We start from the raw sequence: 24,513 nt of genomic DNA, 5'->3' as shown, positions 1-24,513 counted from the left end.
AATGATATGCATGTTTACGTGATAATATTTAAGATACAAGATTACAAACTCAGAATATATATATATATATATATATATATATATATATTAAAATAAAAGTGATAGATAGCTTATAATGTTGTTGTCCACGTCATGGCACAGCAATTACAACAATTCCAAAGCAAAAAAATACAAACAGAATAACAATCGAGTACATTCACACGCCAATACGCAAGTAAACACATGCATTTCTCTTAATAGCAATCATTATCCCAACAATAACATATAACTGATACTCACACTATCCACACACTCACACTCTTCAACGCTTGCAAAATAATAATAATATAAATGTTCTTTAAAACAAAAACTATAAAGTAAAGGTGAAAAAATGAACCTCACTGTATTTATTAAGACATTAAAAAAAAAACCATAAATTCAATAATTAATAAGAGTACAAAAACAAAGGCAGGTATAATCACTATCTAAAAAATAAATAATAATTAACAATTGGTAAAATATATGTTCATTCTCTCTCCTCTACCCACTCCCATTTATATGCAACACAGAGCCCCTGTCATTTTCTTACCCTACATCTTAACGTTCAAAAAACCCATTTCTTCTTCCTTCCTCCCTTCCCTTTGCTCTCTTCTTTTGCAATACCAAATCCTCTTTTTGTTTGTCTGTCTGTCTATTTGTCTATCTGTCTATATTTAGATATATATATATATATATATTGGCCATTAACACAAGACCTCACAAGCTTCTCTTTCATCAGTGCACCACTGACTCCTTCCTAAAATAGTAACCAACAAGCTTCTCTTTTTTCATTTATATATATATATATATATATACACATCCAACTGCACCATCATAAGACTCATAACCTTCCAAAAATAACAACACTGAAAAAAAGGAGCTGCTTTTCTTCTTCTTCTTCTTCTTCTTCTTCTTCTTCTTCTTCTCTTGGCTCAAATGCTATCGCATCTCAATGGCTCGTCTTGGGCGGAGGAAGAGAACGCCTCAGCAGGAGCTCCATGGGCGACGCAACCCTCGCCGACGCCGGCGGAGCCTGGGTCGCCGACCAACCTCATGTCTCGTTTCACCAAGGATGAGCTCAGTCTCAGCCTTCCAACCTTCAAAACCATGCTTGAAGACGATTGGTACTTCTCCTCCGCCACCGCGAGCTCCGCCACGCCGCATTTTGAGCCCCTTCAATCCCAGCGCCAAGATATCGCCTCTCTTCTCCCACCACTCGACTCCGCTTCGTCTTTCTCCTTCGCTCCTAAGTCCTCCCTGAGTTATATCCCCTTCGACCCTGCCTTTGATCTTAGCTTCACTTCCTCTGATTTGGGCGTCAACTCGTTTGATTTCAGCTCCAAATCCCAGTTCTCAAACCCCGCTTTGGTGCCCAACCCTGTGAGCTTTGAAACCATAGAAAATTCTTCGACGTTCAATAGGTCCAAGACTCTCCAACCTCTCCAGGTCTTCCCTTCTCTGGGAGCTCAGCCCACTCTATTCCAGAAGCGAGCTGCGTTGCAGAGGCAAAATCTAGGGCTTGACATGGATAAAGCTGCGAGCTTTAGGGATTTGGAGGGGCAGGAGAAGGACGAGGATGGGTCCAGGATGAAATGGGACTCAGATGAAGAGGATAAGAACAAAGAGGAGAAGGAGGGCAATGGGGATGGCGATGGAGTGGTGGAGAAGGGGAAGAAGAAGGGCCAACCAGCAAAGAATTTATTGGCTGAAAGGAGAAGAAGGAAGAAGCTCAATGACAGGCTCTACATGCTCCGCTCTGTTGTTCCAAAGATCAGCAAGGTATCAACTTTAAAAGAAAATTTCATTTTTTTTTTTCCATCTTTTACATACTTTGATCTGCAGTAAAATTGCAAACAAAATTGTTTGAGTTTGTCTTGGTAAATCTCTGAAATTTTTTTCTCAATTGTTTTCTTTAATGCGCAGTAGTAGTTTATAGTGCTATGCTTTGTCCTGTTTTTACTGTTTAAATTTGTCTAATTTTACTTGAATTCTTGTGTTCATTCACTGACATATGCTCTTTCACAACTCATTACATTCCATTTATTTTCTCCTTGGATATGAAACAAACACTGTCTGCATCTTTGTTTTTCCCACTTGTGATTGAATGCTGGGTGATTTTTCATTGATTAACAGATGGATAGAGCCTCTATTCTCGGCGATGCCATTGAGTACTTGAAGGAGCTTTTGCGAAGGATTGATGAACTTCACAATGAACTCGGGACGGCACCTTCCAGTTCTGCATTTCCACATTCAACTACCATGAACTTCCTCCCTCTGACACCGGCAACACCAACTTTGCCCAGCCGTGTCAAGGGGGAATTATGCACAAGCTCATTAGCGAGCCCAATCAGTCAAACACCAAGGGTAAGTGCATTTCCATGATTAAATCATTCACTTGATATGTCGAACTTAAGTCCACTTGTCGTTTTCTGTTGCAATTTTAGTACTAAAAGCATGTGAATGCACACTTGATTTTCTATGTTTATCTGAATGAATGATTTAATGATCCTCTCATTAGCTCTCTCGACTTCATTTGCTTTTGATTGCACTAGGGCCATTTACCTGGTAAGTAAGTCCTTACAGGAACTCCAAGAAATGAAACAAACTCGGAAACTAGCTCATAATAATGTTGCTCGAACTTTTGAAATGAAATAAACTCGGAAACTAGCTCATAAACTGGCTATGTTGCATGAACTTTTGAAATGATATAAACTCGTAAACTAGCTCATATGTAGCTCATAAACTGGCTGTGTTGCATGAACTTTTGAAATGAAATAAACTCATAAACTAGATCATATGTTGGTGACTTTGCACGAACTTTTGAAACGAAATAAACTCATTTACTATCTCAAATGGTTGTTACATTGCACGAACTTTTGCAATGAAATAAACTCGCAAACCAGCTCATATGGTGGTTATGTTGCACAAACCTTAGTGATTAATTTTCTCCGAATATAGGTTGAAGTCAGGGTAAGAGAAGGTCGAACCGTCAACATTCATATGTTTTGTGCGCAGCGGCCTGGTCTCCTGCTCTCAACAATGAGGGCTCTTGATGGTCTCGGTCTTGATATCCAACAAGCAGTCATCAGCTGTTTCAATGGGTTTGCATTGGATGTTTACCACGCTGAGGTGTTCTTAATCTCTGCTATCTTCTTCTTATCTCACCATTGATGCATTGTCTGATTATGTTTTCTTTGATCTTACTATCAGCAATGCAAGGATGTCCCCAGAGTTATGCCAGAAGATATAAAAACAGTGCTTTTGAACTCTGCTGGATTACAAACTGTGATGCCATAGAACAAACGGTGAGTTCCCGACGAAAAAATATTCTGATTCTTTTGGCCATCTATTTCCAATTTCTAACCTGTTGTATTTGATTCATTGATATTTTGTAGGCTGCATGGCTGCAATCAGCTTCTTCTTTTTCAGCCTCAATCTTTAAAAATTGTTCATGTGAAGTTACTGCCATCCATGAAGTTATCTGAGATTCGGGTTTTAAAAAAAAAAAAAGAGCTCAAGTTTACCTCAATTTTGTATCAAAGTTTAGTCATTTTGGTTACATTTACATCTTTATGTTTTTACCTCCATGAACTCTGAAAGTATTTGTTCCCTTATTTGGTTATATGAGATACAGATATGCCTTGCATTTTTTTTTTATTGATTTAACCGATCTGATTTGGCAGAGTTTTAATGGAAAAATTGGTTATAAACCCCTCAAAAGTTCTATAATTGCATATTTACCTTAAAAAAAATATATAATTGTATATATATAGTGTTTTCAGACCCGGACCGGACCGGGCGGTCGGACCGGGTTGACTCGGACCCGGCCTTAAAACTGGTCCGGTTCAATATATAAAACCGGATTTTGATAAAACCGGGGTTGAACCGGCAACCCGGGCGATCGAACCGGTGACCAGGCCGGGTCATCAACCCAGGTTTGCACCAATTTTTTTTTAATTCTTATTTTATTTTTATAATATATTAATGTTTGGGGGTTATAATGTAAAATTATAAAACTAAGGAAGGGAGAGACCAAGGGAATATTTTTATTTTAATTTTTTTATGAATTTTTTAGTTGTGGATTTCCTTGTGAATATTTTTATGCTTCTCAATTAATTTTATATTAGTTTATTCTTATGTTATTGGGTGTATTTTACATTTTTAATGTGGTGTACTTCAATATTTATTTATATAAAATACTCGCTTAAATTTTTATAAATCATGTTTTTATTTTTTTTATTTTTTATTCTTCAATATTTAATTTTTTTAATTATATATAGCTTAAAATTATATTATTTTTAATAAAAATTATTGACCCCGGTTCAACCCCTCGATGGCCGGTCCGGTTCTGAAAACCTTGTATATATATCACTGAAAAATATAGATAATTATGGATACACCCTTACTGTTAGAATCCGTTAATAGAAGTTAATCAAACTTTATTAACTATGATTACTTGAATTAAAAATATAAAAAGCCAAAAGGTCTAAAATAATCTTTGTACAATTTAACCATATAATCAAAAAAAATCTTTTTAAGAGTATATATACAAAAGGGTATAATAGTTATTTTATATATATATATATATATTGTTTGTTAACAGATGTTTTTCAATTAATTTGAACCCAGAGGTACATACGCAATTATATATATTATTCAAAGGTATGTATGCAAACATTTTTTATTAGAAATAAATATGTAAGTTTAAAATTATTTAGGGTATACCTGCAAAACTCCCAATTTTAATTAAATGCAACAATGAGAAGTCTAATAAATTCGGAGAAAAATAAAATGTTAACTCTCCTCTCCTGTTGTAGAAGGAACCGTTAGTATTTTCAAAGTTATATCAAAGAAATTCTCTATCATAAATTTTATGAGTAAATAAACAGATGAATTGAATCTATTATTTAAATAATCATTTAAATCAGGTGCCAATAAGACAAGATAAGCCTTGTTTTCAAGATCTATGCTTTCCATTGGCCATGACATGAGGGTCCATTATTCTAATCTCATAATGTACAACAGGAGACATAGAAACATAATGCACTCTCTTTTTTAATTCATTTCACAACCTTAATAACTTTGAACTTTCAACAAAAATAATTCAACATTACTCCTAACTGATATATATAATCACCATAATACTTTTTTCCCAATTATCAAAGTTAAAGTTACATATAATTCACATCAAAAGAAAAATCATGGGCATTCATAGGAAGGATCCAAGGTATATTCATCACTTGAAATTCAAAGTTATCAAACTTAAAGCCCCTAGTTTTCTTATTAGTTATTACTTAAACAATTCAACAAAATTTCAAGGGTTTTTATACAATTTTACCACGATTTTGTCGGTTCCTGGGCCCCACCTCTTTTGATTCCAATTTCAATTAAAATTTTTAAGGTTTTTATATGTACATAAAGAATTTTCACAAATAAAAAATTATTATTTATTTATTAATTATTATTTTTTTACATGTGACACGGACTACTGATTGCTTCCGGTTCAGATGAACCGAATTGAACCGGAAAACTGAACCGGTTGGCGGACCCGAGGATTTTGACGGTCTGCCGCTGTTTATGTTTGAATCTTGGCCGTCCATTCAGTCTGATGCGATGCGAGCGGGAGTCTTGTCTTTCTTTTCTCTTTCCTATAAATAGCTCCATTCCAACCATTTTGCCATCGAGCCGCCGCTGATTGTTCGTCGGAGCTTTGTCTTTCTCTTCTCGTTCCGTCGGAGCTCCGGCTCCTCTCGGGCTCGAGAGAAGAGAGAACCCTAGAGATTTGTGCTCTTAGATCTTGATCTTCGAGTTCTTGAGCTTCAGGTATGATTTCGCTGTTGTTTTCCTTGTTTAGATCTCCATTTTCGGTCTTCTTTGGTGGTTTTGCCGTTTTGGTTCGTTGTTGTGTGGTTTTTTCAACTGGCATTCTGGGTTGTTTGTGTTTTTCTTTGGGTTTTGTGCTGATTTCTTGGATCTGATCTTTGGTTTTGTGGGTTTGTTGTGTTTAGCGAGAGTGGAAGGCAGGCGTGTTGAGGTTTGGTTTCATGGGTTCTCTGTTGGTTTGGAATGATTTCTTGTGTTTATTGTTTGTTGTTTTCCTTGGCATTTCTGCGGTTTTGCGTTTTTTGGTTTCTTGTTTTTCTTGCCATTTCTGTGGTTTTTATTGGATGTGGATGTGGATGTGGATGTGGTGGATGATGGGACTTGTTTGTGGGTGGTGTCATTAGGTTTTTGAGCGTTGATGATGGCTGCTTCTACTCAATTTGTTCCCCGAGCTTATTCAGCCGGGTTAGTGAAAGATTCGCCGACATTTCTTGGGTTTTCAAGGAGTTCTTGGAATGAATATGGATTTGAGGCTTCTGTGAAGTTTATAAGTAAGAAAAAGGAGGATAAATGGGGGAATATGAGGGGTTTGAAGGTGCGCTGCGAGACGGGGGTGGCGGCCGTGGTGGAGAAGAATGAAAAAAATGAGTTGAAGAGGGAACTTGATGATAATGCCAAGCAGTTTAGCATTGTAATGAAGTTCGGTGGGTCCTCAGTTGCTTCAGCTGAGAGGATGAAGGAAGTTGCAAACCTTATTCTTAGCTTCCCTGAGGAGATGCCGGTGATTGTTCTCTCCGCGATGGGGAAGACTACTAACAAGCTTTTGCTGGTAACTGGCGTTGATGAAATAAGCTTTTTCTTGGTTTTCTTGACAAAATGGTTTATTATTAAAACACTTGTGGTTTAGGCCGGAGAAAAAGCGGTTTGTTGTGGTGTATCTAATGTATCTGATCTAGAAGAGTTGAGCTTCATCAAGGAGTTACATCTGAAGTATGTTTTTTTGTCTGTTTCTGTCATTATTTCATTAGTGCTAGAAGAGTTGTGTTTTGATGTCTTTCTTGTTTCCTTCGTTCAGGACTATTGAGGAACTTGGAATTGACAAATCTGTTTTATCTGGTAAATTCTGTTATTTATTTATAGATATTAGTACATTGTCATGGAAGTGCTATTATATAATGACTTTCTCTATTATGATAGCAATGATACGGTACCATTCACCACAAAACATTGTTTCAACCTTATAAATTATGTACCTCCGAGAATCAGAAATATAGTTTTAATTTTTAAAATTGCCAAATTATGCAGATTGTATGTTTCATGTTGTTAACTCATGATTATCAAGTGATCATCATTTGAACTGCCAGTTGCAAGTGGAGTCAAGCACTTCTCCTTTAGGTTTGTCATTTCAGATGCCTTCTTATGATCTGTGCAGGTTTGTTGGATCAGCTGGAGCAGCTTCTAAAAGGCATTGCCATGATGAAGGAGCTGACCCTTCGTACAAGAGATTATTTAGTTTCTTTTGGAGAGAGTATGTCCACAAGAATTTTCACGGCATATTTGAACAAAATTGGTGCCAAAGCACGGCAGGTAAGAATCCATTACATTCATCATCATTAAAGCTTGTGCAAATCATGCTACTGAAAAGAAACATTGAAATCATTTTTATGTGTTGCTTTTTAGGTGCTATAATGATGGTAAACCATCCTTGTATAGACAGTTCCTAGAACAACTTAAGCCAAGCCTTCAGTCTGATATAGCCTATAATGTTTTGTAGGCATGCTGTTCTATGGCACCATCATTCTTAGGTGCATTGACCAATACTTTAGGCAATGAATCGTTGTTGACAGTCAACTATTGTTATTTAATTCTTTTATCAATCTTGTAGCAGAAGGCTTAAACTGTCATTGTTATTCTAAGAAAACCTGCTTTTCTGGATGGAACATCTGCATAATCCTCTCTTTTAGGATCAATTGCAACCTTAGGTGGCAAATAATCCCAAAAAATTGGTAGTAAATGTAACAAGTCTAACCTATGTTTTGTTCTCAAATAACAAGAATAAAAATGAACCCGCGTATGTCACACCCCTGAATTGCTGTAGTGTAGATTGTTACACAACTGTATTATGATAAGAGTTAATTATATCTGCATTATTTGTTGATTTGTTCCATTTCACATACATCTCTGAATTAGCATGTCTTAGGTGTGATATCATCAAATTTTTGATGCATGGTATCTTCTTTTTTTCCATGTTCTTACTGTATTAGATTTATCTGCTTTCAACTAATTGTAGTGCTGTGTAAACTGTTGTGCAGTATGATGCATTTGATATTGGTTTTATAACAACAGACGATTTCACAAATGCGGATATCTTGGAAGCAACTTACCCTGCTGTTGCAAAGAGGTTGTATAGTGATTGGAATAATGATCCTGCGATTCCTGTTGTCACAGGCTTTCTTGGAAAGGTGTTAACCGTCATTATTTTTCCAACACCTGGCTATAATTATTTTTCCGTGATCAGAATTGGCTGAAATTCTTGATCTATCATTCTCCATCTGCAGGGATGGAAGTCCTGTGCTGTGACTACCTTAGGTAGAGGTGGGAGTGACTTGACAGCAACAACTATCGGTAAAGCTTTAGGATTACGTGAGATACAGGTCAGCTCCAGAAGTATATGTATAAAAAAAAAGAAGATATTCTTTTAGTTGCTTGAACTTGGCATAAAGATGTTAGATGTCTCAGTGACCTTTGTTGTTATTCAGCTTATGTTCTAATCATTCAATTCTAGTCATCCGAAATGCAATTCTACAGTTTTCCTTACTACAAACTTTGTTATTATGTCCTAAAATCCATTGTAAGAGTTATACTTTGTTACAATTGCAGGTTTGGAAGGATGTTGATGGTGTTTTAACATGCGACCCTAATATTTATCCAAAAGCACAGCCTGTACCGCATTTAACTTTTGAGGAGGCAGCAGAACTTGCATATTTTGGTGCTCAGGTATGTTTTTATTTACAGGGTTGGCAATGTCATTGGTATTTGCGAAAAACACAATTCCCAAGCCTGTCTACAATTTCTTATTCACATGTTCAATAATTTTCAATAATAAAATCAATGTTACAAATTTAAATAAATTGATCATCAAAAACATTACGAAATTTATTAAAAATCTAATTGATATAAGCCAAATATTTATAAAAGAGGAATATTTTTGTAAATATATGTAAATATACAATTGAGAAACACTAATGTTTTTATGTATATCTCCTTGCAAGCAAGCAAAATTTATTTTATTTCGGTTGACAATTGGTCAAAAAAACTATTATCTTATATTTGATAAGTAATTAGAGATTAAAAGTGTTTATAAACATAAGTATCAAGGGTGTGCGTGATTTTGCATTTTTGTCGTGGTGTATGTAAAAACTTTTCAAAAATGACAAGGTATAAAATATTAATTAGATTTGTTGAAATTTGGCAAAAATAGGCAAAATAATAGTGTGAAAGTACAAGGAAATTCTGTTTAAATTTAAATGTAATATAATAGTAATTAACTAATTAATATTAAAAGATTCCAATTATATATACTATTATATTAAAAAATATAAAATTGGATCTTGGGTTTCACAGATTGTATACTATATAAGCATGAGATTTATATATATGGTTAGGTTTCATGCATGGAACGGTCAAAACCCAAACTTCATTAAAAATTCAAATGCTTAAAAAGGTTTTTTTAAATGGGTGCTATTAGGGTTTCAGGTAAACCAATTACCGTCAAACCCATGAAATTGCCACCTTTTTTTACTCTGTTAGTTGGAGTTGAATACTTTTAGCTATTGGAATTGGTCCTTGAAATTGTCCAATGTTTGTTTTGTTCCAAGGATTGAAATCTACTTTTAAATAGAGAGTAGAACGGTTTAGTCTTTTCATAGTTTAGGGCTTGGACCTGCATTCCCCATATTAATTTAATGTCGAAACTGAACTTGTTCCAAGTTTTAGGACCAAGGTGAAGACTGATTTATAGTTCAGGACTCAAAGTGCACTTTGACAGATATTTGAAGTCTGTAGACATGCAAGACATTTCCTTGCCAGTCTATTGTTAACTATTGACTTACTACTGAATATGCTGATACTGGACCTTGTTATTTGAGAAGTCCTCGTTTTGAAGCATATAGTCACAGTATTTTTCATGTCATATGATGCTTATGGCATATATTATTGCAGGTACTGCATCCTCAATCAATGCGACCTGCTAGAGAAAGTGATATACCTGTTAGGGTGAAAAACTCATACAACCCTCGAGCTCCTGGTACCCTTATTACCAAAGAAAGGGATATGACTGAGGTTTGTGGCTACTTTGTTAATAATAGCATGCTCTTCACAAACTTCTTTCCTGAAGGAAATCTCAGCACTGGAAACATGATGTTGTTACGTTGTCCATAATTCAGGCTGTCCTAACCAGCATAGTTTTGAAATCCAATATCACAATGTTGGACATTGTGAGCACTAGGATGCTTGGCCAATATGGTTTCTTAGCAAAGGTAGAATTAGACAGCCATTTGTGTTTGATGGTTGACTTTGGGATCAGAAAACAAGTATTTTTGTCTGAAAAAATGCAGGTCTTTTCTACTTTTGAAGACCTGGGCATCTCTGTTGATTGTGTAGCCACCAGTGAAGTCAGCATATCTTTGACATTAGACCCATCTAAACTTTGGAGCAGAGAATTAATTCAACAGGCAAGTGTTTATATTGCCTCAATGCTTTTGCTATATCCTACTAATCAAATGCACTAACTTGCATTAAATTGTGATTTGCACGGATGCTGGGTGCTATATATTTGATTAGCCTCATGAGTCTGTGTAGGAATGCTATATGCTTGCATAGCCTAGACTCCTCCAATCTTTGACTTTTTAATGATCTTAGTCAACAACAGGAGCATGCGACTGTTAAAATCAATCTGAGGTTCTGTTAATTATAAACAGGAACTCGATCATGTTGTGGAAGAACTAGAAAAAATAGCAGTTGTACGGCTCCTTCAGAACATATCAATAATCTCGCTCATCGGAAATGTGCAACGCTCTTCTTCAATACTTGAAAAAGTTTGGCCTAACATCTTTCGTTTATTCCTTCCACTTAACATATTTGCTATATCTGCTTCTCCAACTTTGGTTCTTTTTTGTGTCTTAATGTTAGGCATTCAATGTTCTCCGTAAGAATGGGGTTAATGTCCAAATGATCTCTCAAGGGGCGTCAAAGGTAACATTTTCGAGAAACTAAGGTTCAAGCAGAGTATGAGATTTTACTAGGTTCTTGTGTTAATCATCTGCAAAAAACAGCAGGTTAACATATCGCTGGTGGTTCATGATAGAGAGGCAAAGCAATGCGTTAGGGCACTCCATTCGGCTTTCTTTGAGACTGAAGTTGAGACAGATCCCCAGAATGGTGTTGCCGCTGTGCGTCCCACCACTGTAAACGGATGTGGTGGTGAACATGTACTGTAGTTTTAGAGATAAAAGTGTATTATTATTATTCATCCATGTTTTTAGGTAATTGAATTCATCCGATTCACAGCATGCCTTATTGCAACGCTGATCTTTACCCCAATGTTCCAATCTATGTATTATGTTATTTGTAAATGATAATTGATGCACGGCAGGTTCATGAAAGAAACAATGATTTAAATTTTCGAATGAAATAGTTGGTTAATTGAGATTTTTGTTTTGCAGCTTTTCTAGTACCTCATCTGCTGCCGGCTTGAAGAAGAGCTGGGCCATGTTCCCGTCTTGGGGAGATTGCATGCATACACACAATGAACGTAGGCCGTCAAATATGTAGAAAGCGGGTGGGCACAGTTATGTTACTGATTGGGAGATGGCGGTGGCTGTTTGCATGTGACATTTATCTTGCGGCTACGTGTTTACTTACCAGTTCCAACTGTATTACCGTGATGGTTATTATTTGATAATTTACTGGTTATTTAGAGAATGTTTAAATAAAATTAAATAAGAAATATATATACTAGATTTGGGCATTCGTTTTTGTATAAAGGACAAGCAGTTACGGTATATGTATACATATTTGACAAATTTACATTTAAATAAATATGCATATACCAATCCAATATTTAAAAATATATATATATGTTAAACATGCATACACAAGGCTCCCGGCTGAATATGCATTATGACTATATATTTATACTACTTCACAAGTATTTTATAAGAATAAAATGTTAACCCCCCACATTATTCTCACAAATATTTTTTTAAAAAATCATTTTATTTAAAGGTTATATGACAACAAATTGTAAATAATTAACGATAATTGTGTAGGTATATATGCACAAATGCATAATTTTGGGGTTAACAAATATAACAAAGCCAAATATACATAAACATGCAGCTTTTTTTTAGCATATCTGGTTGTCCTGCCAGAATCGTCAAACCTTTTTTTAATCTGTGGCCAACCAGACCTACACAATCTCATCCACCCAAAAAAATAAAATAAAATAAAATAGCGAAAGCCTAATTCGGAATCATTTAAAAGTACATTTTCAGAGGAAACCATCACCAACTTTGTTCCCGCCTACAAACCCCAAAACAATGAAGGAAATGAGAACATGGTGGTTCTTATTTAACCAGCTGCTCACGAACCATAATATACTACTGCACATACAAAACTGGCGACAACATTGCAATCAAAATGGAAGAAGAGAGAAGCAAGGATAATAATATTATCAATCATTCTAGCAATCAGAGAGCCAAAGCTATATATATATATACTGTGTATGTATATATATATACTGCTACTGCATATCTCACACATTAATTAACCTGACCTTCAACATAGACAGCTGAATAAAAACGCAAAAAGAAGATAAAAAAGCCAGCTACATTTCAAAGGGGCTGTTACTATACTCACAGCAGGGGGTAAAAGCACAAGGTACAAACAACGACGACGACTCTGGGTCAGCAAATAGAAATCGAAGAAAAGAGGGTGGTGTTAATATAAATCAGGTACCCAGGGATGGGCACAAGGAGATAAAAATAAGAAATATTTATAAGATGGGTGGTTGGTTGGTTGGTTGGTTGGTTTTGATAAATCAAGTAAATAAGCACAGCACCACCAATACCAAGACAAGGCGGAGAGAAGATGGTAGTGGGCGCAGACCAGAGGCTTACCGGTGAGTCAGTGATTTCTTCAGCAGAGAGAACCAACCATTGATGATGACCCATCAATACATGTTTTTCGCTTTGTCCACAAATGCCCACACACTGTCTGCCTGCTACACATATATATATATATATATATATGTTAGAAACTATTCCTTTCTGGTTCAATGTCAATTATTCTGATGCTTAGCAATAAAAACATATATTCAAGAAATCTTACAAACCTTGCAAGAGTGAATGTGTAAAACATACATAATTTATGAAATGTATACAAGTGTGATGGTGAGGGCTGATGAAAATCTAACTTTGAACTTGCAATAATGAAAAGGATTTATATCAATTGCATGGTGATTAAAACAACAATAGAGAACATGGTCTGGTATGAGCAAACACTTACCCTGGTTTTGGTCTCAATTGTTTTCTTTCTCAACTGTTTCCCCTTCTTTGACAGGGAAATTCTCAACCCTCGGGTTGAGTGTTCCTGCATTCATCTTCTGAACCTCCTCCCTGGTGTATATGGAGATCTTTCGAACCATCCCACAAAATTCCCTGTGCACATTAAAGGAAAGTCACATTTTCCGCTATGACGCCATTGTTCATTAGCGAGTTGCAAAATGATTAGACGAGGATAATACTTACTGCCAGGGATCATCCCCAACAAGCATCATATCCCCCTCATTGTCTGTATATACAACCAGCCAATTCTTATTGGGAGCCATCAATTCACCCTCAAATTCAAACATCTTATCTAACTCTGCTAGGAGCTCACTATATCCATTGAACTTTGTGAGGTCCACAGACCTCCCAAGAGCGATCCCCTGCTTGTGTACCTTAAAAATAAATTGAAAAAAATAATAATAATAATCACTAAAGTGTCACAAAACTGTGGACTTCGCTGTAGCATTCCATTCTAACATAATTAAAAAGGCTAGAATCAGATGCTGAATATCAGATCCAAGAATGAAAGTAATAGAAAAATGAACCTTTGTACAACTTCTCACTGAAAACCACCATAATGCTTGCTGTGAACATCCTTTGCTGGATTCAAATCCTGCTCGCTACCCGTATGAGAAGAGTCAACTGATTTTGTTCCTTTAGATTGCAATGAACATGCTTCAGCTTCTGGGGGATGCAATTGGCCCAAGGTAACATCTGGGTGAACATCAGGCTCCGACTCTTGGATTGCATTCATGTGTGATAATGCTTGGTCTGGGACTGCTGGGGTACTGTTCAAATGGAAACCAAAGAGCATGCAGTTGCCACTTGCTTTGGTTGTGGTAGACTCTTGGTGGATTGCTGTTAAAGATTGAGGTCTCACAAACCTTGGATGTGACGCAGCTTCTGTTTCAGAATTAGGTGACAGATGATGAGCTAGCCAATGTGGTGGATGTTTCTCCGCACCAAGAGCTTGAGAAGCAGGGTTACACCCAAAACCACTGTAAGTAGCATTTCCAGGCTTATGGTAAGGTGATTCACTAGTTTGTGCGGCTGTTCTTAGGCTTGAATCATTCATGGGTAGGTAAGAATTTGAGGGCATCAATGACCATGAGCCTGGTAGGAAATTGAACTCTCCTTCCTGATCTTTAAAGCAATTCCTTGAACTATTAATCTCACTTGTAGTCTGGTTCAAGAAAAGCCCCCCTTTCGAGCTTCCTCGAGGAGTTTCAAATGATAGTATATCTGTCAAGACAGGTTCATGTCTTGGCATTGGCATCCAGTTCTCTGAACCTAGCCTCCTTTGAGCAGAACCACTATCGTTTTTCTCCTCATTATGTAATGCAGGCCACAGGACGGGGTTTTGAACAATATCTGAGTCACTGCTATCAGTAACATTGCTTCTTAGGGCCATGATTTCTGGGCCATTAATGACACTAGGAATTCCATGAGCTTGGGAAAGATCCACAGATACTTTAGGTGCACCTGAAACAAAAAAAGTTCCTGTTATAGTGGGACAAACAATGAAGCTTATACCTTTTTCCAGAGAAAGACTGTCAGAATTTCTGATGTCATACTTGCGGGCAACATACCAGATCTAATCAGGACAGATGACTCAGAAGACAATGGTATTGACTGTGGTCTTGGTCTTTTGGGTCTAGCCACAGGAAGGGGGTTCATGGGACTTAAAGCAGGTTCTATTTTCCAAGGAGAAACCCGATCTGGACGAGGAACAGAAGAAGTTTCATCCCATTGCACCTGAGGATAAATGAGAGAAATCAAGATCAATCTCATTCAAGTTAAAATGAGTCAAACAGTAAAAACTATGTTGGAATATTACCTTGAGGCACCTCCATTTTGAAGAAGGCCATTTGTTGGAATCAACATCTTCTATGCTGATTATAGTGCCAGTAAACCTACCACAGAACAGACATTACAGATGCAGCCTATATTTGATGGCTTGCTAACTAGGGAGTTTATTTCTTGAATTATAGTAACTGACAAAAATCATTTATACCTTCGCTCTGGGGCTTCTTCACCTTCAAATTTCATTTTAAACCTTGTCCCTATGGTATAATTGACTTTGAGGGACTCCATGTATTGGTCATATGGAACAATAAATTCAGAAGGGCTGGTCCTGTTAGGTGCAGAGTTCAAGTAAGATTACAATAATGAGCATAGTATGCCACGTCCTAACAAACAAGTACTATTTGCACTACAATTGCTTGCATAGGTACAATGTTTGCCTGCTCTAGGTGTGACAATACATGTGCCACCATTCCTGTAGAAAAAACGCACCTTGGCTTGTAGTAGACAGTAAACATGGTTCCTGTGGTGACAGCATGCCATGCTGTTGCAAGGACACCTAGATGCATGCTATGACTGGAAATGACTGAAGATGGAACATTAGACTGATGTCTCATCGCTCGCCTCACCCCAACCCGTAGTTCACCATTCTCACCTCTAGATCAAAAACAGTATTCAGCGCTAAGAGTATAGATGCAATGAAACTATACTAATGCAAAAATGGAAGGAAAATTCAAACCTGAGAAATATGAAGGCATCTCCAGCAACAAGTCTTTTGGAACTAACAAATACACTCCAACCACTTTGAAGCAAATGCCTCCTTGGTTGACCTGGAGGTATACAAAATCGAAGTTGGAATCATGCCAAAACCGAAATACCAGATGGTCAGATTCATCATGATAACTATAAAACCTCTAGCTTGGCAAACCTCAGGAGGCATCAAGCTAATTTCAAAGAATATGCAAACAACCTCGGTGCTCCTCAAATACACCCCATACATCATGACATGAAAGTAATATCACCACATGGGTTACCATGCTTGCTTCCTTCACACAGAAAGCCTCATCTTTCAAGGTCAAGCTATAGCTTGGAGATGATTTTAGATGGCGTTTGGTTGAGAGATAAAATAAAAAGTAAAGTTAAAGTCAAAACATTTTTCAAATATTAGGTATTTCCTTTTATTTGACTTAATTAATACTAAATTGCGAATAAAGATTAAATAGTTTGACATTTAAATTTAGTATTTTAAATAATAATACATATATACATACATAACTATATATATATATATTAATTATTAATTATATTCATTTTAAAAGATGATTTTTTTATAAAAATATGCACCAGCTCATGCCAGATTGTTGGTAGGGGGAATAGTGATTGTCACCCATCCGAAGATGATGTTAGAAACACCTTCATGAAAGCAAACCAGTAAAAAGATCCATTCTACCTGAGTTCAGGTAATTTTATAAGTGGAACCAATAAAACATTCCAGAGAGATCCCTCTTCTTAAGAGCTGCCGCCACACACTAGTTAGCTAAACACCATCTTAAGTTAAATGTTCATAAATCGGAAGATAAAAACCCGTGGAGACTCAAAAGCAATGTAAGTTAAATTATCCGCCAAAACAATGAAAAGATGGTTACCACGAAAGATGTGCCGGAAGCGCCATTCAATTCCGTGCAGATCTTTGGCCACCAACTCTTGCGATGGGGGCTGCTGGCTCATGTCCTTTATAAAAAATCCCAGAAAGTAAAATATAAATAAATAGAAATAGAAAACAAATAGAACTATATAAACAAATAGAAATCATCAACTCTTGTGATGATCTTCAGCTCCTCCCAAAATCAAGCATTAAATAGAAATAGAAAACAAATAGAACTATAAACATAGGCAGGAGAATCAGCTAACCAGTGGAGGGAGACATTCATCCGCATGCCTTCTCAAAACAGAGAACCCACCATGAGTACTTGTATCAGAGGATGTGAGTGTCTTACAGAATGAATGGACATGTGGCCGAGGAGGCGGGGGTGGCAAACTCTCCTTCTCCACTGAGTTCTCATCTTGCTGAAAAACAAATTAAATTTCAATTAACATCTCAAATAGTTGCAAAATTAGACAAGAAATCCAGAAGTGCATAAAATAAATTTAAACTAATTAAACATGACGATCTGGGAAAAAAAAATTGACTAAAGCATTAAGATATAAAATCATCTACTTTATATTAAAAATATAGGTTAGAGAAAAATGCTGAATGCGAAGAAAAGCCAAACCTTTGATTCTGGAGCCAACGTCACCTGAGCAAAGACCTCATCTGTGTCCAGCTCTGCCTGTTGAAATTAAAAACACAAAATGTCAGCAGTCATCAAGGAGATCAATTTTAAAAACTTCAGTACTGCAGAAAAGAAAGAGCCCAAAATGTCACCTTCAACTCAACATTGAGCACTCTGCAAAGAATCTTAGATGGCAGATCATAGATCTTCATTTGCTGCTCCGGCACTTGATTAGTTGAGGCCTCCACCTGATGAAACATACATAAGCACCGCTCTTTCAAGACAATTGGTGGAAACAACCAGAATAAAATAGAAGCCATTTCTCCACAAAATTTATGGAAAACATAATTTTCCAAACAAAAAAAAATCAACACCGAAATTGATGGAGAGAACTTGAAAAAACATGATTAAGGCATGGTAGGGCAAACCAATCATGGAGAATTTGATACTGTAATAATATATGCAAGAAACTAAGAAGAAATAATAGAAACCCCAAGAATTTTAAGTTAATTTGAAATTGAACCGAAAAACCCTTGGAACCACGATTTTCGGAAAATCAGAGGTCATTCAAAAGAGGAAAGAAGGAAAAATAATTCAGAAACATTAAAAACTAGTAATTCTTAACAATAGGACGAGCATTTAAGAAGGTAAAAATAAAATTTCCTGAAAAGGTAAGGCAGAAGAAACCCTTCAATCAACGATTTTAGCACCGGAAGCAAAAAAAATTTAGGTATGAATTTGAGCTCCTGGAGGAGTGACAGAGGCCTACTTGCTCTATATGGCCCTGAGGGAAATAGAAAACCCTCTCACCCACGCGAGGCACCGTCACCAGCGGCCCCGCGCACGCATGCCACAGCTCCCTATAAAGAGCATCATCCGATTCTGAAACAAGAGAACAAATTATACTCAAAAAAATTTCTCTCCAAATTGCTAGAGAAAGAAAAGAGAAAAGGAAAAATCAGATGTTCTTTTCACAAGCGTCGGTGAATATTGAGCAAAACCCTACCTCTCCCGCCCATCCCGGCACCGAAACCCCGTCCGGCATCGTATCCACCTCCTTCAGGCGCGCTACCACCAGAGGGATGACTCTCCCTCCCATTGCCGCCGTTCACCCTCGCCGGAGCCTCCGTTGACGTCATCTCACGTTTTAAGACCCAGATCTCTCATCCACGGCTGATCTCCAAGCAAATAGACCTAAACTCAAGAGATCCAAGCCCTCACCACCCTAAAACCCGAAATAAACAAAGATCACAAACGAAGAACCCTGAATTCCTACAAAATTCAACACTGAGATCTCTTCCAGCCCTGAAAACCCCTTTCAAATCCCCAACTCACAACCCAAACTCAATCAAAACGAGAAACCCTCTGACTTCCAACAACCAAATCAATACTCTCCCAACACAACCAACCCCCCAAACAAGATCAAACCATCACCACCCCAAAATCAAACAAAAAAACAACCAAAACCCCAAAAAAATTTAAAAAAACAAAAACCCCACTGAAATCCACCAAAACCCAATCCCCAAACCCTACAAACCCCTTCAACTCAACAAAACCTCAATCTCCACCAAATCAAACCACGCAAACCTCCAATCCAAACCCAGATCAGCAAGCAGAGATCACCCCGAAACCGCTCAAAACCCTTTCTCCACGCTTCCCTCTTCTCTCCCCTTCCTTCCGCGTCCTCAAAGAAGAGCAAGAAACAAGGAACTCGAACAAGAAGGGTCTTCTTCTTCTTCTTCTCTTTCGCTCCAGCAGACAAGGGTAACGTAATCCTCATCTTAGCCTAGTCCAACGGACCCGACCACTAGACATCCGCCACGTGCCTATACAGTGGGCCCCACCTGCTGTAACCGTTCGGACCGTAGTTGGTTTTCCTGAACCGGACCGGCCCGGAAAGCGACCCAACGGGGAATTTGTCCGCGTTATAGCAAGAAGGGAAACGGGAAACGAGGTTGGATACGTTGACGGCGTTGTCTCCCGTCTCCGTGTATATCGTGAGTCTTCTGCTTTATGGGCCCCACTTAACCGGTCCGTTACGTCAGTTTCCCACATGACGGAGAGGCAAACGTTGCTGTCAAGACCTACAACATTGGGTATTGCTGTTTGATAGGAAACAGCAGGAATCAATCATACATATATATATTATTTTTTTAATTATCATCATTTTTATTATTTTAATTATGGTTTTATTCGATTTATTACCACATTTTTCGCTGGATTTTCTATTTTTCATTTTCTTATGTTTTTTTTTAAATGATAATCGCTTAAATTTATTAACATACTAGTGAGTTAATTTTTTTAAACAAAGATTTTGAACATTCATCACTCCTTTAATTTACACAAAAAAAAAATTTATTTTGATGCCGCTAACCACTTAAATTAAATGATTTTGGTTTTTTATATTAATTTTGTTATAAAATCTGAAAAATTAAATAAAAAAATATTTTTCCTTAAAAAAATGTGGTAATTATTAATTATATTTTTGTTTTATTTTGAATAATTTTAGTACTAATTAAGATTTAATTTTCAGCAACCTCTTTTTCATTAAAGTAACTTTAATTAGTGGTTCGATTACGTGTCGCAAAGTTATTGGTTGAAATAGTGTTGGATACAGTCACCTCACTGTATTCTATGCTCCCCTTCACCGGATACATTGCATCAATGATTACTGTACTTTTTATTTTAATCCATGGCCTGGTGTTCCGTTCACCGGTGGTTGACCAGACCCGTGCCTCCCACTGCGAGACAGCCCAAAAAAAGGTGTTCCTTTTCTCTCCTTCAATCTAGGCCGTCCGATCCAACTCACCGGACGTCAGAGACCATTCAAATCCAGCTAACTTCGAGCAAACGAGCCTTTTGTGTGCTGACACGTGCACGTAACGTTCTTGCTAGATTGTTCCGCCGGAACGGTTTCCCCTTCACGTCGGCAGTGTGAGTTGTGCTTCTCACCGCACGTCATATTCACTGTTTGTGACGTCATATTTCAAGTTTTATTTGATAAATTGATGAAATAAGATATATATCTCTTAACCATGATGTAAGTTAAAATACAGTAAAATGATTTACATTTTAATTTGACTTACACTGTAATTTAAAATACGGAAAATCAAATAGCCCTAATTTACATACTATAAATTACTGAAATAAAAATATATTTCTTCAAAAAAAATTTAAATAGATTTTAGATCACCTTGAAATTTTTTTTTAATTATACACTTGAAAAATATGGAATTTATTTAATTTATTGTCATAATATTGTCATTTTATCAGAAAATTTATTTATATTTAATTTAAACTTAAATTTAAACTTTTATTAAAATCATTTTAGTAGTGCATTTTGTTTACAAATACATGACAAGCTAAAAATTAAGGAATTGTTTGTTGTGAGATTAATGAAGTGGACAACTTAGTCCATGACAAAAAGACAGTAATCAACAACTCTGTCTTTATCCCTCTTTAAAAAAAAAATGAAGAACGTGTATATATATAAAGTTAATATTTCAACATATATATGAAAAATTTTGTACCAATAGGTTAAGAGACCAATGGTGTAACACAAATTCTTTCATTTTTAATCCAATAATTTTTTTAAAAAAAATCAAAATATCTGCACCAATTTTTTTTTTTAATAATGATTTTAACTTAAAACCACTAAACTGAAGACTCTGCCATTTAGACTAATCATGTTAGTGAATTTTAGTTATTATAAATAACATATTTTTTTACAACAAATAAACAACCACAAATATTTTCAAAACTATGTAACAAAAAACAACCAATTGCAATTCCATGCTTTTCACAAACATGTGATATGCGTACAAAAATAAGTCTTTCTTTTTTAATATATAAATCCGCTTTTGTTGAATGAGTTGTTGAAGTAATTAAGTACAAAGTGACACGGATTAGCGTTGAGTTCCCCAACTAATCACAAACTAATGATGTTGGATTAATTATAGAAAATACACACACTTTATAGTCCTTGGTGTTATGCACTAAGACAATGACAAGCTAATTAACATTAAATGAAACCAACTAGCTAGCTTAATAGCTATTTAAAAAATACTTATTTAATTACTTTATTTGATGATAAAAGATGCCAGTATCTAAGAATGTGAAGACAATGAGGCACATCATGACTTTCTTTGGTTAAGATAAGTGTTAACTCAATTGAATTGTTTGCCAAGTCTAGACGCACTTAATTATATAATTATATATATATATAGTTTAAAATATATAATTCATCCCTTAGTATTCCTTTGTTTAGTATATTTATGGGAAGTTGATATTGCTTGCAAGAAATATACTAGCAAGTTCATTAGACTAACATGCATGGTTGGTATTTCTATTGTTTTGAAGGTTGAATTCTCAATTAATCTAGATGTGAAAAAAAATATTATTTATTATAAATCTATGGTTTAGTCTTGATTTATAATTTTCTTAACTTGACTATAAATATTTAAATTTTTTAATATTTTTAAAAAACAATAAAAATAACAAAATGGTGTGTGTAACACGTGTTATCTTTGGAAAGGGCATAGAATCATGTTTTCTATGGGCGAAAATGGTGTGTCATTACAAATATTAATTTTTTTAAAAAAATCATTTTAATAAAAAAATTTCCCGAAAATTACTAATTATTTTTTCCGTTATTATTAAAAAAATAAAATATGGTTTTGGAATTATCCCAAGTATCTATTTGACGGAAAATATAACGACGTGAGGATAATGAAAATTGACGGTGGAGATTTTCCTGCTTTTCAATCGTGACCATCGATTTCTTATCTAAATCAAACGGCTGATAACGCGCCGTGAGTGCCTCCCCTAGTAGAGTGGTCCTGGTGCATCATTTGAACGGTCAAGATCGTGAGTGATGTGGGCCCCACAAAGGGCGTGAAGATCGAACGGTGGAGGGGACCGCATCCGACAGCAGCACCTGATGGGATTCAAGGACACGGCTCCACCGTTCATCAGGTGGTCCACGCACGCTGCCTAGATAGCCAAGGCGGCTAATGCTTGTGCCGGCGGATCGTATCATTTATCCTGCTCCCGAAGGCTACTACCGTAGGATCTCCCTCCTTAGAGACAGCATATCCGCCGTTCACTCGCGCAGAGATTCCGCGGGAGCACCACAGTAGCAAGAGAATATTATCTGTTTTACTTTTGAATAACGAAATTAAAAACAAAAATAATAATTATTATTATTATTATTATTATTAAATCACAAAAGCATGTAACCCAGAAAATTATTTATTAGTCAACCATTAGAATGATTGAATAGCCTAATGGTACTATATAAAAATAGTAAGAGAGAGGTTATGGCTCGAAATTTTTCACTGATAATATTGTTATTGTACTGTTTATGCACTGTATATTCAGATTTAAATACTACTCTCTATGTTTTTTTTATCTGTCACAAATCCATGTTAAGTATTTTTTTTTCCCCAAAAGTACCCTTAATATTCTATTCAATTTTATTTTTAAAATTAAATATGAGTGAGAAATATGAAGATATAAATTAGAGTGATTTTGGAAATATAACTAATTTTTTATAAAAGTATGTGAAATAACTAAATTTTTTGGTATGTAAGATTCGGTTAACCAAGACGGATAAAAAAGAACGGATGGAGTATTCATTAGTGATGTTCACATATCAGGGTGTGGGTCTCATATGGGTGAAATATTAATTTCACCTCTCTAGTGCAAGGGATTTTTTTAGGAGGTCATTATAACTAGTGTATTTTTGTATTTGTATGTTTTTTTAGCAATCTCTTAAACGTATATAAAATAAAAAAATTCTGATGTGAAGTTTTTCTTTTTCAAACAGAAATTCCTGGACAAAAAAAAACTGTCATTTAAAATACTTTGAACCACCAGTTTCTTGTAAATCACTGGCTCTAATTTAGTCAGGGAAAGTAAAGTTTGTGTTTGATATTATTGTATAGTAACATTCTTCTTTATCATTTTTTTTTAATCAATTATTTTATTTATACCGGGAGATTTTACTACAAATAAAAAGAGCTTGTTCAATGCCTTACAGTATTCATCCGTAGTCTTTTTTTTTAGTAAATTCGTCCATAGTCTTTCACATGATATTTTAATCAGTGCAAGGATAACCAATACAAGTTTTCATAACGAAATATATTTTGCAAGCATACAAGTTACATAAATACACATTCATATATAATCAAAATTAAATGATTAATAAATATCTTCTTAATTTAATTTTTATCAATGTGTGTTAATTTCAGAACAAGTCAATTAAAAAGATTTAAAACTATTTAAAAAAAAAAAAAACCACTATATCCATTTCAACTTTCAAAGAGGTAGATTTGATGCAACCTTCATTGCTTTTCCATTTTATGGAAAAATTCAATATCAAATTATTTTCACTTTGTTGTATTTTAATTAAAAAAATACTAATACCATCATACTAGTGATGGTGTTATTAAACTCATATGTGGAAAATGAATGATTCAACTCATTTTAAAAGTATAGTTAAAGATTTGGAGTGTGTGTAAATTGGCTTATTTATATTGTCAAAATAACAATAATGATGATTCTGGTAAGTTACGTGAATTTCAAAATATTTTATTAATAGTTTAAAAGAAGTTAATTAAAATAATTTATTTATTTATTTAATAAAAATAAATAAACAACTTATTCATAAAAAATTAAAAACTAAGAAGACTAATTAAGAAATTCTCTTATTAGATAGGGATTAACAAGTGATATGAATAAAACTATAGTCACAAAACAACAAGAAACTAAAATGCCAAAAAGCACAAGGGAGTTGTTGTTGCTCTAAAAACTAACATAACGGTATCATTCATAGAAGAAATAGAGACTAATCGATGCAGTGAAGATAGTCACTCCGCATTTGAGTTTGTCATCAGTTTTTAAGATATATATATATATATTTTTTTTACCCAAGACAATAAGCACCCCCATTTAAAGTTAATAGTCATAAAACTGCATTGATGTAGACC

The 24,513-nt window shown here is 35.5% G+C and overlaps 3 protein-coding genes across 5 annotated transcripts; 2 read left to right on the top strand and 1 right to left on the bottom strand.

Annotated features, from left to right (window-relative positions):
• Window positions 1-746: 746 nt before the first annotated feature.
• Window positions 747-3,614, top strand: LOC120275351 (transcription factor ICE1-like). Its single transcript, XM_039281893.1, has 5 exons — window positions 747-1,797; window positions 2,152-2,382; window positions 2,977-3,147; window positions 3,229-3,323; window positions 3,414-3,614. The coding sequence occupies exons 1-4, from the start codon at window positions 955-957 to the stop codon at window positions 3,313-3,315; spliced, it is 1,332 nt and encodes a 443-aa protein (XP_039137827.1). The 5' UTR covers window positions 747-954; the 3' UTR covers window positions 3,316-3,323; window positions 3,414-3,614.
• Window positions 3,615-5,684: 2,070 nt separating this feature from the next.
• LOC120276011 (aspartokinase 2, chloroplastic-like) lies at window positions 5,685-11,867 on the top strand. Of its 3 annotated transcripts, XM_039282751.1 has the most exons (15): window positions 5,685-5,841; window positions 6,246-6,670; window positions 6,749-6,831; window positions 6,917-6,957; window positions 7,274-7,428; window positions 8,154-8,303; window positions 8,400-8,495; window positions 8,722-8,838; window positions 10,063-10,182; window positions 10,287-10,379; window positions 10,458-10,574; window positions 10,821-10,937; window positions 11,032-11,094; window positions 11,175-11,384; window positions 11,565-11,867. In XM_039282751.1, the coding sequence occupies exons 2-14, from the start codon at window positions 6,260-6,262 to the stop codon at window positions 11,337-11,339; spliced, it is 1,728 nt and encodes a 575-aa protein (XP_039138685.1). In that variant the 5' UTR covers window positions 5,685-5,841; window positions 6,246-6,259; the 3' UTR covers window positions 11,340-11,384; window positions 11,565-11,867. The 3 variants fall into 3 exon arrangements, with proteins under 3 accessions (XP_039138685.1, XP_039138684.1, XP_039138686.1); XM_039282750.1 differs by lacking the exon at window positions 11,565-11,867 and having other exon boundaries at window positions 11,175-11,533; XM_039282752.1 differs by lacking the exon at window positions 11,565-11,867 and having other exon boundaries at window positions 5,686-5,841; window positions 11,178-11,533.
• A 674-nt stretch (window positions 11,868-12,541) lies between these two features.
• LOC120276448 (auxin response factor 2A-like) lies at window positions 12,542-19,287 on the bottom strand. Its single transcript, XM_039283196.1, is given in 16 exon segments — window positions 12,542-13,120; window positions 13,408-13,559; window positions 13,650-13,840; window positions 13,994-14,014; window positions 14,017-14,930; window positions 15,038-15,203; window positions 15,286-15,361; window positions 15,463-15,582; window positions 15,744-15,908; window positions 15,991-16,081; window positions 16,898-16,982; window positions 17,163-17,318; window positions 17,525-17,581; window positions 17,677-17,772; window positions 18,294-18,406; window positions 18,531-19,287. Coding segments are annotated over 15 exon segments (2,523 nt in total). The 5' UTR covers window positions 18,664-19,287; the 3' UTR covers window positions 12,542-13,120; window positions 13,408-13,420.
• Window positions 19,288-24,513: the final 5,226 nt, after the last annotated feature.

Source organism: Dioscorea cayenensis, chromosome 14, assembly GCF_009730915.1.
Source record: "Dioscorea cayenensis subsp. rotundata cultivar TDr96_F1 chromosome 14, TDr96_F1_v2_PseudoChromosome.rev07_lg8_w22 25.fasta, whole genome shotgun sequence".
Classification (NCBI taxonomy): Eukaryota; Viridiplantae; Streptophyta; class Magnoliopsida; order Dioscoreales; family Dioscoreaceae; genus Dioscorea; species Dioscorea cayenensis.
The sequence above is the reverse complement of the archived record's forward strand: the minus strand, read 5'-3'. Positions and strand labels throughout refer to the sequence as shown.

Coding starts and splice junctions, on each gene's coding strand:
- LOC120275351 (XM_039281893.1), top strand. CDS start 955: ATGCTATCGCATCTCAATGGCTCGTCTTGGGCGGAGGAAGAGAACGCC. Junction 1,798..2,151: donor TTGTTCCAAAGATCAGCAAG/GTATCAACTTTA, acceptor ATTGATTAACAG/ATGGATAGAGCCTCTATTCT. Junction 3,148..3,228: donor TGGATGTTTACCACGCTGAG/GTGTTCTTAATC, acceptor TCTTACTATCAG/CAATGCAAGGATGTCCCCAG.
- LOC120276011 (XM_039282751.1), top strand. CDS start 6,260: ATGATGGCTGCTTCTACTCAATTTGTTCCCCGAGCTTATTCAGCCGGG. Junction 10,380..10,457: donor AATATGGTTTCTTAGCAAAG/GTAGAATTAGAC, acceptor GAAAAAATGCAG/GTCTTTTCTACTTTTGAAGA. Junction 10,938..11,031: donor CTTCTTCAATACTTGAAAAA/GTTTGGCCTAAC, acceptor TCTTAATGTTAG/GCATTCAATGTTCTCCGTAA.